This window comes from Lygodium microphyllum, chromosome 9 (assembly GCF_053477565.2).
Source record: "Lygodium microphyllum isolate KBCC chromosome 9, Lygodium_microphyllum_v1.1.10, whole genome shotgun sequence".
NCBI classification, from domain to species: domain Eukaryota; kingdom Viridiplantae; phylum Streptophyta; class Polypodiopsida; order Schizaeales; family Lygodiaceae; genus Lygodium; species Lygodium microphyllum.
Window position 1 is genome coordinate 157,728,233 of NC_141143.1, and position 13,551 is coordinate 157,741,783.

The 13,551-nt window shown below is 44.3% G+C and overlaps 1 protein-coding gene and 1 long non-coding RNA gene across 3 annotated transcripts in view; both read right to left on the reverse strand.

The window, feature by feature from the left end:
• Positions 1–6,048, reverse strand: part of LOC148031782 (pyrophosphate-energized membrane proton pump 2-like) — a 45,145-nt gene extending 39,097 nt beyond the window's left edge. Inside the window, exons 1-8 of one of the 2 annotated variants that reach the window (XM_087685447.1) lie at positions 5,785–6,046; positions 5,610–5,706; positions 5,228–5,503; positions 2,936–3,139; positions 1,708–1,859; positions 1,481–1,628; positions 1,228–1,360; positions 665–837 (exon numbers count right to left, since the gene is read on the reverse strand). In XM_087685447.1, coding sequence (XP_087541573.1) covers positions 665–837; positions 1,228–1,360; positions 1,481–1,628; positions 1,708–1,859; positions 2,936–3,139; positions 5,228–5,332 — 915 coding nt within the window. In that variant the 5' untranslated portion in view covers positions 5,333–5,503; positions 5,610–5,706; positions 5,785–6,046. Of the gene's footprint in view, positions 1–664; positions 838–1,227; positions 1,361–1,480; positions 1,629–1,707; positions 1,860–2,935; positions 3,140–5,227; positions 5,504–5,609; positions 5,707–5,784 lie in introns of both variants that reach the window. The other variant, XM_087685448.1, reaches the window with a different exon arrangement.
• Positions 3,147–3,900, reverse strand: LOC148031783 (uncharacterized). The gene is made up of 3 exons (XR_015691948.1): positions 3,838–3,900; positions 3,625–3,705; positions 3,147–3,355 (listed from the first exon to the last, which is right to left on the reverse strand). It is a non-coding gene; the product is annotated as an uncharacterized LOC148031783 (long non-coding RNA).
• Positions 6,049–13,551: the final 7,503 nt, after the last annotated feature.

Here is a 13,551-nt window from a genome sequence, read left to right on the forward strand (position 1 = left end):
ACCTGAAATCTGGCTCACACAAATCCATGTGAACTCTCTTGAGCATCCTTTCCTTTCCTTTTGTAGGTTAAAGAACTAAACATGTAAGTAAAGTAGTTAGGTAAGCAACAACTACTAACCAAGGGTGTTTTTAGTGGCTAGTATTCACCTGTTAGCTATTTCTTGGTCAAAACATCAAAATTAAAGCTTGAAAGTTTATTAGGTTTGAGGGAATAATTTTGGAAGAACATTTACCACACTTTGAAAAACTTTTAGAAGCTAGAATTTTCCCTTCTAGACAAAAATCCAGGGAAGTATTCAAAGGACTAGGTGCAGTATGAGCAGTAGGAGCAGCAGCAGCAGCAACCACAGCTGTGGCAGTAGCAGAAGCAGCAGAAACAGTAGTAGCCAAGTGCCCTACCGCCGCACGTTGCCGCACGTCACTACTCTAGGAGAAAAGAAAAAGGAAAGAAAAAGGAAAGGCATATTACATGACCATCTACCTGGTTGGGTTGCTTTTACAAACTGCCTCTTAATTCTTTTCATAATGAAGAATAACAGTAACCTTGTAGTAAAGTTTTCCAGGCACATGACACATCAATCACATCCACATCCCCTCCCCCTCCAAAACAAAAAACAAAAAAAAAACAACCAAAAGAGTTATATTGAAATGTTAAATACACACCAGGTCAGCAATTACAGCAGGGTTTCTAGGATCGTCTTCTGGGATTCCCTGCTCCACTTTACCAACCAAGTCTGCCCCGACATCAGCTGCCTTTGTGTATATCCCACCACCAAGCTGGGCAAAAAGAGCCACAAAAGATGCTCCAAATCCATAACCAACAAGGAGCAATGGTACTGCAAAAATAATAACAAGATCTTTACAGATTCCTGGCTTACTTAGGCAAATGACTAAGATTTTGTTTAAGATGCACACAATACTCTACAAAAAATGTCCACACTTCACTAATTATAAGGAGGCCAAAAAAAAGTGATCCCTCATACTAGTAAGCTACATTAAGAGCCAAACCAAGATACCAAATATTTGACCAGGTGGCATGCCAAGGTTAGAGAAAAAGGAGCAACTGGTACATGAGGTGAATGATGGTCAACATAAGACGTGTTTTTTTGTAATAAACCAAAGCAGTCAGATATATCAACACAACCATCTACTGCAACAGATCATGTGAATTTTATGGCAGCTGCCAAGTAACCAGTCCATTGGTCAAGTGTGAAAAATGCACATACACTCTGTCACTTGTATGGAACCGAGTCCATCAACCTTCAGGTACACATATAAAGATGCATAAAGAATGGCCACTCCAAGGACGGTCATGCCCACAACTACCAGCGCTGAGAATCCACCAGCTCGTAAAGCAATCTACATTATTAAGAAAGGGTATGAGATTGAGACTTTTCAAAACAATAATAGTTTGAGGTCCATGATATCTCCATGATAGCATTGCACAATTTGGAAAATGGCATGTCTTATGAGGTTTACTTGCAATGGCTCACGGGCAGAACGCCGCGCTGCACTAGATACACGACCATTAGCTCGAACTGAAACCCACATGCCAATGTATCCAGCAATGCCTGAGCAAATTGCTCCAAACAAAAAGGAAAGTACAGTAATAAATGCCAAGGTTGACCTGCATACAGCAAGCCATAATTAAGGGAGCCAAACTATAATTATACTTAAACTTCATGTGAGACATGATTATGTACTACCTTTCCAACCCAGCAGCCTCATGTTGGGGACTAGAACTTCGAAGAAGGTAAATCACTAGGATGACAAGAGCTAGTAGTACTGCCATTTTTGATATGGTACTGTACTGTGTACGAAAAAAACCCTCCGCACCATCACGTATGGCATCTGAAATCTGGAAAATACGTACACTCAGATTTGAGCAGAAACTTTGTTAATGTGATAAATGCTTTCATAGTGACTTGATGGATCACTTAAACTATCTAGCAAATCTAGTGAAAAAGAGAGGATTCATTAAAACAGACTAGCATTGTGTTTCCAAAAATTATCAAACCAACCAGAAAGATGAGAGATGCCTACAGACAAAAGAACCAGCAGAAGACATCTTATGGAATCCTTTCACTATTAAGGGGCGTGGGAGCATCATGTTAGTAAATTTCAGGTTACAGAAAAACTAAGGGAGCAACAGACATTAAAGGAAGGAAGGTGATTTTCACTATAATGAAAAAGGAAGAAAGAAATTTCTGATCAAGAGAAGGAGCAGAACATTTCAAATAGAAAAAGGAAGAAAGAAATTTCTGATCAAGAGAAGGAGCAGAACATTTCAAATAGAAAAAACAATGCTACTTGGCAATGCATCAGTACAGTTTCTCATTCTAGAACATACAGCTTTGCACATGCACATTATCAAAGTAAAGTATGACAAAAACAGATTGTAATGACCATGGATCAACAGGTGTCAAAGTCTACCACATTGGAAAGGTACACTTATCTATACTTTTAATCACTATGACATAATCCATATCTACTTAACCTCCAAACTTTGATTCCTGAAATATAAGCTCCAACAGGTGCTGCAATCACTTTTTCAGAGACTTCTGTACATCTCCTCTTTAACAGTGATATGCACATATGCCAAACAAAAACAGTTCTGCAGCAAAGGTGAGATATGCTGACTGCAGCAAAATACCACCCAATCTCATCTGATATTAGCAGGACACATGTGATTCAAAAGCAGTTCCTGGGTTTTTCAGTCACTGCAGGAAATGAGGAGGACATTGGGAGGCCTACAACTGTAGAACATAACTAAGAAGACTAATAATGGTAACTGGAAAAGCACAAGTTCTTGAATGTGAACATAAACTTTTATCATTAAAAGGCTTGATAACTTGGTTAACAAACACAACCTGACCTTTAACAAAAGAAAACAGAAGCTGCAGTTTAGCAAAAGAAAAGAGAAACAAGACTCACCTGGCTCATTTCTGGAGGACCCTCATCCTTGGCAAGAACCCAACTGGCCAGATATGCAGCAAAAAGCATGCTTATGGTGCACACAAGTAGCACAAAAGCAATAATTGCCGAGGTGCGTACTCCAACATAAAAAACAGCTCCAAAGCAGATGAAGGCAAGCAAAAAATAAACCCGTTTGTTGAGACCGCATAGCACTTTTATGAGCTGCATGCAGAAAGTTACACTGTTAAGAAAATATTATCAAACAGAAACCTTCATATTATCATGCTTCAGAACAAAGCAGAGTGAAGCAAAGTCTGGGAAAAGAGAGATTTTCAGTTGGACAGCCACAAAGGGAAAAACCAGCCCGCAAAGAAGGGGGTAGGGAGGGAAGGGGGCACTCTCGTCACAATCCACTTTGGGTCTGCTCATAGGCACAAACTGCTGTCAAAAAGCAAGTTTGAAGATGATTGTTACCAGTTATGACATGTGAAAGTAAAAATGCAAGATAAATGATGAGCAAGTCTAGGACTTTGGCAAACACCATCACTCAGTGGGTGAGAGCACCAACCGTCATTCCAGATCTTTTCTTGGAAGTATAGAGGATTCCAAAATAAGATACAAGGCTTGCAAGCCGTGATTCTCACACATGTAAACAAGTGAAATAGTTTGTGGCTCTTTTCACAAAATGGGATATGGGTCTCACATACCAGCTCAACCTTTCTGAGGCCAACCTTGGCAGTTCCTAAATCTATTCTTCTAGCAACCATCAATATGAGAATATCCTTTGGCTGGCACACACAAAAATACAATACATAAGGAAAAGCCTTGATCTGGAACAAAAGAATTTCCAGCAGCCAAGATGAAAATGAAGCCATAGGAAAAACCATTTTCCTCTATTCCTCTTGTTTACTCTTGCATACATTGTTGAAAACTTGTGTCGAGAGATGCTTGGCATCTTCATGCAGCTTGTGGTAAATTACAAGCACTAGTACAGCCAGCAGAATGTGAGCTGTTAGTGACTTAAGCAATCACCATAACAAATAGGCGACCACCACAAGACAGGTCTAAACATTAACTAGATAACAACTTTGACATTTTAAGTCAGGTTTTGAATAGCAAGGCAAATCAGGTCTTGCATTTTCAGCTTCTCTGTCAAATTGTAAATGCTTGCTGGATATTAACATAGTAAGCTGAATGTTTTATACTTTACTGAAACAAAATTAAGTCTGTGGTGACCGGCATGGGTTAGAAAGAACCTTATGGGCAAGCTTAAAGAGTACATATGTTGGCATTTGGCAGGTACAGAAATATATTTATTAGTAGTCACCAGAAAAGAATAAGTATGCCCAAGCACCAATCGTTCAAACTACCATAAGACATTGGATTTGAAATGGCATGCAACTTTTGGCCAATTAAAAGACTGCAGCCAAGACACTCTGCTTCACACATTGCCTATTGATAATTCCCAGTCCACCGTTATTACTCCCCTGCACCAGCTTTTCAGCCCTTCCACTGCCATTGCTTCCCTGTTTGTGTTTGGAACAAGCCACGGCTTGAAATTTGATCTCACCTTGTTAATCTACCTACATGATGCTAAGAGAGGATGTGTCTTTGCTTGGATGCGTAGAGGCATCCTTCTTAAGTTCAATAAACCCTCATAAAGTGCATAATTCTCTGGCAAATATATGCCTTGCTAGTGCACTTATTTGCACTAATATGTCCATTCCTATTATGCACTCTGTATTAGGAATAAAAGCTTGTAAGATACATGGTTGTGCTTTATATAAGTCTCTTTTGCTTCATCTTTTGAGAAGGCTCAGCAATGCTGATCCTTCGAAGTTTTGCTGACATGTAGGTAGCATGTGATATTTGAAATTGAATAATAAGGCTACTCTAGTTTCATATTTGAGGTACTGTCTCTGCTACCATACCCTAGTATACTTTTTCATTCACACTGGTGCAAAAATGCAAGCACTTAGTCAATGCTAAGCAACAAAACACTCGTAAAACAGAATCGCAAAGCTGGCAATGTGTTTGTATTGCTGCACATAAAACTATATAGGAACTGTCGTATCAAGCAAAAACAAAATCGTGTAAACAGTGACCTTTAAGCATCAGAGCTACATAAGAACAAGCAGCTTTTGATCCAGAATACAAGATCTCTTTGAGTTTGATCTTAAGCCAAAAAGTAAAGGCATACCAGTATCTTGACACAATGAACAGCAGGAATGAGTAATGAAATATATTGAAAGTGGAGAGACAAAATTGAGCCTCTAATTGAGCAAGAAGGCAGAGACTTCGGTAGCTTACCCAGGGTGCTTGGGACTTGCTTCGCAGTGCAGGAAAGGTCTTGGCCTTCTCCTGATATGGCCCCATTAAGGCTGCTTCAGCATCTACACGAACGCTGTCCATCATATTGGACACTGTTTTACGAGCAGTTACAGGATATAGAATGTGCTTCTCAACCGTAATTGGATCCAAGCCGGATCCTAGCCGCTGAATTTTGCCCGAATAATTCAAGAAGCACGCAGCACAAGTAGTGCCACGCACCTCCTGGCCGTCTGCTCTTTTGGCCAACCAGTTCACCTGCAGCAAGCATGCCTCGGTCAGTAAAACCAAAAGCTAGATGGAATCGAGACAAAAAGCAATTGCCGAGAAATTGCACGATCGAGAGGGGAAGGCAGGGTCATACATGACGGAGAGCTGAATGTATGCAATACTGTTAGTTAAAATCCGCATCGACCACAAAAATGAACCAGTCTTCGGCTCGGAGCTTAACAAGCGCGGATCTGCTTCTTGAAAGAGGAGAGGGAATAAAATGGCAGGCCAAGTACATGGAAAGAGCGACAGATTGGGACGAATCGTACCTTTAACAGCTTTGATCGTTACAGCGAGAATGCGATCCCGTCCGGCTGCTCAGCGATCAAACGGAATGAAGAACAAGAGATCGAACCTTTCGATCTAATGCGCACTTTAACACACTGCATTATATAGTAATGACAGCCGTGCTACAGGCTCAGACATATTACCTCTTAAAGAACTACAGACCTCTACTTTCCGACCGAAACGCTTATCATTCTACACCCCCCTTTCTGATCATTCTGCCAGTGCGCCTTAACTTTTAGCAAGTTTCCCGAGGTATGCAAAGCCAAACCCCTTCTCACTACAGTTTTCATTTGGCAAAAAGGGGGGGGGGGAGGGAGGTGTAAGGGCTTTGTAGCTATACCATGCCGTTGCTATCGAGTGCACCTACATAGGGAGTAGTAGTGACTCAAAGCCCTGCCTTGTTTCAACTCTACCTGTGATTCCCTATACCCAGTGGTGAACCCTCTTATGTACGGCGTCACGAGGGTGTAGTCCTGGGATGAGTCTATGTTGTCCCGCTTTTTAGATTGAATAATACAAGAGTATACCTTGAGCTCATATATCGTGTTACCTTTCTGTGTCGTGTTGAGTGCGTAACGAGTGCAGGTTTATCACACTTGGTATCAGAGCAACTCTTGCTCGGAGTGAAGGAGTGCTCACGGAAGCAGGAGGAAAGATCCAGTGCACCGAAGAGATCGAAGTCGTAACGACCCACAGCACACGCCCCGCGTCGTGTCGCCCCACGTCGCGTCGTCCCACGTCGCGACGTCCCCCGACGCATCGCCCCGGCGTGATACCCCAACCTCGGCATCCCACCGTTTGAAGACGTGATGTGGCTTCCCCGCGGCACGACCCACACCACCACAAGCGAAACGCAGCTTCCCCGCGTCGACACCACCACCACCCACATGGAGGACGAAAGGGAGAATGTCACCCTCCCAACACTGGAGAAGAGGAATAAGAGTAGGGGGCAAGAATGGAGAGTGGCCCAAGAGGAGAAGGTGGCCGGACTAGAAAGACAATTAGATGGTATGTCAAGCATGCTGGAGTCAATATGGAGGAACATGCAGATGAAGGAAGAGGAGGAAGAAAGGAGAAAGAAACTAGAAGTGGAGAAGGGCTATAGAGAATGGGTGATACAACAATAAGAAGAGGAGAAAAGACACAAAATGCAAGAGGAGATAGATAGAATGGGTAGAGAAGAGACATCTAAGAGGGCGCAAGATACGAGGAAAGAGAAGGAGAAAGTAGTAGAGTTAGGCAGCAAAAAGAAAGACAATAAGAAAGAGAAGAAACACCACCGTAAAGAGGAGGAAGATAGCGATACTTCAGAAGACGACTATGGAAAATTCAAGATGCCCCAACCAGCCAAATACAAGGGAGAGAGAGATGGGTTGGTTCTGAAGAAATGGATCGCAGAGGTAGACAGATACTTGAAGTATTTACACATAACAGAAGACAGGAAGGCGGAGGTGGCAGCCATTTACTTGGAGGAGGACGCTGCCAGTTGGTACCTGCTGGAGCAAGAGCAGAGTCACACCATCTTTTCGTGGGAAGAACTGTAGAAAGAATTGAAGGACTACTTCATTTCCAAAGATGGAAAAGTTCAAAGTGAGAGATGAATGGAGGAACCTCAAGCAAACAAAGGGAAAGATGAAAGAGTATGTCAGCAAGTATAGGCAAATCATGCTACAGCTACCAAACATGGATACAGACACTAAACTACATGGATTTCTGTTTGGGATGCAAGAATCGGCTAGAAGAGATGTGGAGAGACAAGAGCCAACAAGCTTAGTAGAGGCCATGAGAATGGCCGAAAGACTGGTGGACCTGGAAGGTAGAAGAACAGCACAAGGGAATCAAAACAGGTTCAACAACAATTTCAGCAACACCTTCAACAACAACAACTCATGGAACCAGAGGCCCAATGCTCCTAGAGGGGCATTCACAGATATAAGGAGCCAAAACACCACAACCACCACGGCCGTATCACAAACCGCATTAGTACCAAGAGGAGCAGCAGGAAGATGGGGAAACAATCACTACAAGCCAACCCCTAGCACATCATATGGCCCCACAAGATCAAATACATCATGGTGGAGACCCCCAGGCCCTTCCACCGGCATCAGATGCTTCAAATGCGGGGGTCCACACTACCAAAACAGATGCCCAATAGAAGATACAGCTTCATCGAGTGGATCAAGGGTGAATGCAACTTGTGCATATGGAGGAGAAGAACCACAACCACCGCGTATCCAGGAAATTCCAAATGGGAGTGAAGAAAGCATGGACCACCCAAGGGTAGGGTCAGTTAGTGCCCGACCCCAATGCATGGCGGCCAGGGTAGCGGCAATCCACCATCTATACATCAAAGGCCGAGTGGGCGAAGGAAACCAACCTATCATGGTGGACACAGGAGCAACACACAACTTCATAACACCAGGGTGTGCAGCAAAACATGGATTGAAACTATCAAAGGCCCTAGAAGGATTAACAGTAACATTCGCACAAGGAGAAGCCAAGGAAGTAAAACAAATCTTTGCAGTCCAAGTGGAAGCTAACAAGTGGAAAGCGAAACTCAACTTCTTAGTAATCCCCATGGATGATTTTGAAGTGATATTGGGCTTAGAATTCTATGACAAGTATGTCATTACAATGTTTGGTAAAGGTGTGAATGAAATGATGCTAGATATGCAAGGAAAAGCCGTCAGAGTGCCATGTGAAATAATGCAGCTACCTGGTAGGACCCCAATCAAGGTGCTAATGAAGGAGAATAAGCCAGGGGTATCATGCCAAACAATAAAACCAACTGCAAACCAACCAAAGGGCCAGACCCAAAAAGCACCGGTCCAAGGGACCGTTATCAGGCCACGTATCATGACATGCAGTGCAAAACAAGTCGAAAAATCAGTCAAGCAAGGAGATATGGTCTATCTGTGTATGATCCGACCAATTGAAGAAGAAGAAAATGGCAACAAACCCAAACAACAGAATAGGAACACAGAGGTGGCAGAAATACTTGAAGAATACAAAGATGTAATGCCAGCCGAGCTACCCAAGGGTCTACCACCCAGGCGAGATGTGGATCACAAGATTGAGCTGATTCTAGGGTCTGCCCCACCGGCCAGAGCTCCCTATCGCATGAACCACACTGAGCTCATGGAATTGAAGAAGCAACTACATGAACTAGAAGAACAAGGATTCATCCGCCCTAGCAAATCCCCCTTTGGTGCCCCAGTGTTGTTTGTGAAGAAGAAGGATGGGGGGGACTTAGACTCTGTGTAGATTATAGGGCTCTTAACAAAATCACCATAAAAAACAAATACCCTATGCCCCTAGTGGAAGACCTCTTAGACAGACTGCACGGGGCCAAGTACTTCAGTCGAATTGATCTTAGATCAGGATACCACCAAATCCGCATAGCCGAAGAAGATATCCCAAAAACAGCCTTCCGTACCCGATATGGTAGTTTTGAGTGGTTAGTCTTAGGGTTCGGCCTAAGCAATGGGCTAGGCACATTTTGTGGCCTCATGGATGGAATTTTTAGACCGGAGATAGATATCTTTGTCATTATCTACATAGATGACCTCCTAGTCTACAGCAAGACCTTAGAAGAGCACAAGCAGCACTTATGCCGAGTTTTTGAGAAACTGCGGCAGCATCAGTTATACGCCAAGCCGGAAAAATGTGAGTTCGCAGTGAAAGAATTGGAGTTCTTAGGCTTTATTGTAGGAGCAGATGGAATCAAAGTGGACCCTAAGAAAGTGGAAGCTATCCAAAGATGGCCTGTACTAAAAACTGTAAGAGAAGTGCAGGAGTTCCTCGGCTTCACAGTATTTTGTCGGAGGTTCATCAAAGATTACAGCCTCATCACTGCCCCCCTCTCCCACCTCACCAAAGAAGATCACTCTTTTACATGGGGGAATGCGCAACAGGAAGCCTTTGAGCAGATGAAGAAGTGCATGAGCCAAACTCCTGTCCTAAGGGTGCCGAATTTCACCAAACCCTTTGAAATCTCTACAGATGCATCTGACTACGGCATAGGGGGTGTACTGGTCCAAGAGGGTCACCCCATTGCGTATGAGTCAAAGAAATTTACCAATGTTGAAACAAGGTGGAGCACACATGAGAAGGAAATGTTGGCAGTCATCCACTGCCTTAGAAAATGGAAGCACTATGTTCAAGACAAGCATACAATAGTCTTCACCGACAATATCTCCCTCAAATACTTCCAATCCCAACCCAAGTTATCAGCAAAGCAAGCCCGCTGGCTAGACTTCCTAGCCGAATTCGACCTAGAGATTAAGCACAAGCCCGGCTCTACTAACAAGATAGCAGATGCCTTAAGCCGGAAAGTTGACCTGAAAGCTGTCAGTATGGTCAACAGCAACTTCATAGAACTTGTCAAAGAGGCCCTAGAACAAGATCAAGAAATGCACAAAATAATCAAAGATGTGGAAGCAGAGAAGACACCACATGGAATGTACACCTTAGAAGAGGGTATTCTATTTTTAGGCAAGAAATTGTATATCCCCAACAATGTGGAATTAAAGAAACTCATCCTGCATGAGATACACGACGGCAAGATTGGAAGCCACAAAGGGCAAAGCAAATCCTTGGAGGCCCTTAGGAAGCAGTTCTTTTGGCCGAATATGAAGGAAGAAGTGATAGACTACATCAAAACTTGCCCCACTTGCCAAATGGTCAAAGCACCAAGATCAAGACCAGCCGGACTACTACAACCATTACCAGTACCTAACCGCCCATGGGATGTCATCAGCATGGACTTCATTGTGGAACTACCTGAGTCCCATGGGTACACAATCATCTTTGTAGTGGTGGACTATTTCTCCAAATAGGCTCACTTCATCCCGGCCAAACCACCACTGAATGCCAAGGAGGTAGCACGCCTCTTCTTCACACATGTATTCAAACTGCATGGCTTACCACTAGCCATTGTATCAGATAGAGATGGAAGATTCATGAGCGACATGTGGAAGGAACTTTTCAAGACTCTGGAAACACAACTGAGATTCTCATCATCCTTCCACCCGGAGACAAATGGACAGACAGAACGAGTCAACCAAGGCATCGAAGATTATCTCCGCAGCTATGCCCGAGTGGACCAGAAAGATTGGGCCTTGTACCTTGATGTCTTGGAATTCCACTATAATAGCTCCATCCACTCGGCACGGGGTACACTCCCTTTGAATTAGCCACAGGAAAAGAAGTCATTACACCACTGGCCTTAGCGTCCGGAGCGGCCAAAGCAGAGGATCAAGATGCAGAAGAATTCTTGAAGAAATGGAGAGATCGCAATGCAGCAGCTAAGCAAAGCCTCGAGTAGAGCAAGATAACCATGATAGAGCAAGCAAACAAGAAGAGAAAGGCTGTACTATTCGCCAAAGGAGACATGGTCCTAGTGAGCTCTTAGAATATGTCACTTCCCAAAAACATGACCCCCAAGTTCAATCACCGCTACTATGGACCCTACCGAATCACTCAAGTGCTGAACGAAGTCACCTACAAGCTGGACCTGCCAGACAGTGTTTGTGTTCATAATGCATTTCATGCTCGTCTTCTGCGCAGGTTCTATCCTGACAACCAATGGGGACGGCGCGTACCAATGCTCCATTCCAATGGTCCCTTCGAAGTAGAAGCATTCCTCCGACGCCGAGAACAAAGAGGCTTCCCCAAATACCTCACCAGGTGGCGCGGGCGTCCACTCAAGGAGGCCACTTGGATCTCAGAAGCGGAGGCCCGTGAACGCGGAAAGGATGCCTTCGCCCTTTGGCTCGAGGAGAACCCCCCTGCTCCTTCTACCAACCCTTGAGCCGCCCCAGCACTCCAACAAATAATGCTGTTCTTAATCATAGACCCCAAATGTGCCTCCACTCCTCAAATGTAATCGAGTCGAGGGTGGACTCGCATGGTAGCAATCATCGCAAATAACTCCATCAAACAAAAAAGCCCCCAACGTCTTAGTGCGGCAGACACTGGCCAATCTAATAGTATAGACTGTGTTAAGAACCCGCGGTCCCCTTAGACTGGCAGACACTGCCCAGCTTGCTAGGAAAAGCTTCGTTAAGACCCCGGATGAGTCAAATAACAAATGCTACCCTTAGATTGCTGAGGTCAGCAATCTAGTAAGCGGGGGTGAATGTAAGGGCTTTGTAGCTATATCATGCCGTTGCTACCGATTGCACCTATATAGGGAGTAGTAGTGACTCAAAGCCCTGCCTTGTTTCCACTCTATGTGTGATTCCCTATACCCAGTGGTGAACCATCTTATGTGTGGCATCACGAGGGTGTAGTCCTGGGATGTGTCTATGTTGTCCCGCTTTTTGGATTGAATAATACAAGAGTATACCTTGAGCTCATATATCGTGTTACCTTTCTGTGCCGTGTTGAGTGCGTAACGAGTGCAGGTTTATCACAGGGGGGGGATGGGCAGGGGGATACGCCTGCACTCGCACTCAACACAGCACAGAAAGGTAACACGATATGTGAGATCAAGGTATACTCTTGTATTATTCAATCAAAGAAGCGGTATAACATAGGCATGTTTCAGGACTACACTCTCATGACGTCGCACATAAGAGGGTTCACCACTGGGTATAGGGAATCACACGTAGAGTGGAAACAAGGCAAGGCTTTGAGTCACTACTACTCCCTATATAGGTGTTTCCGGTGATAACGGCAAGGTATAGCTACAAAGCCCTTACACTCACCCCCACTTACTGGATTGTTGTCCTCAGCAATCTAAGGGTAGCACTTTATTTGACTCATCCGGGGTCTTAACACAGCTTTCTCTATCCAGCTGGTCAGTGTCTGTCAGTATATATGACCGCGGGGTCTTAACACAGTCTATACTATCAAATTGGTAAGTGTCTGCCGCACTAGGACTTGGGGGTCTTAACACAGCCTTTTCTAGCAAGCTGTCAGTGTCTGCCCATCTAGACTTGTTTAGGGCTTTGTTGGATTTATTGAGGTTGGGATTACCATGTGAATCCACCCTCGACTCAATTACATTTGAGGAGTGGAGGCATTCTGGGCCTATGATTTAGAACCGTTTGTTTGTTGGAGATGCTCAAGGGGCATTGGAAAGAGTAGTGGGGTTCTCCTTGAGCCAAAGGGCGAAAGCGTCTTTGCCGCGCTCACGAGCCTCCGCTTCTGAAATCCAAGTGGCTTCCTTGAGTGGACACCCGCACCACTTGGTGAGGTACTCGAGGTATCCTCTTTATTCCCGGTGTCGAAGGAATGCTTCTACTTCGAAGGGACCGTTGGAATGGAGCATTGGTACGCGCCGTCCCCATTGGTTGTCGGGATAGAACCTGTGCAGAAGATAAGCATGAAAAGCATTATGGACACATACATTGTCTGGCAAATCGAGTTTGTAGGTGACTTCATTCAGCACTTGAGTGATTCGATAGGGTCCATAGTAGCAGTGGTTGAACTTGGGAGTCATGTTCTTAGGAAGTGACATATTCTTGGAGCTGACTAGGACCATGTCTCCTTTGGTGAATAGTACGGCTTTCCTCATTTTATTGTCTTGTTCAGTCATGGTGATTTTGCTTTATTCTAGGCTCTACTTAGCCACCGCATTTTGATCTCTCCATTTCTTCAGGAACTCCTCTGCATCTTGATCTTTCGCTTTGGCCGCTTCGGATGCTAAGGCCAGTGGGGTGATGACTTCTTTTCTTGTGGCCAATTCAAAGGGCGTATAACCCGTGGCCGAGTGGATGGAGCTGTTGTAGTGGAGTTCCAAG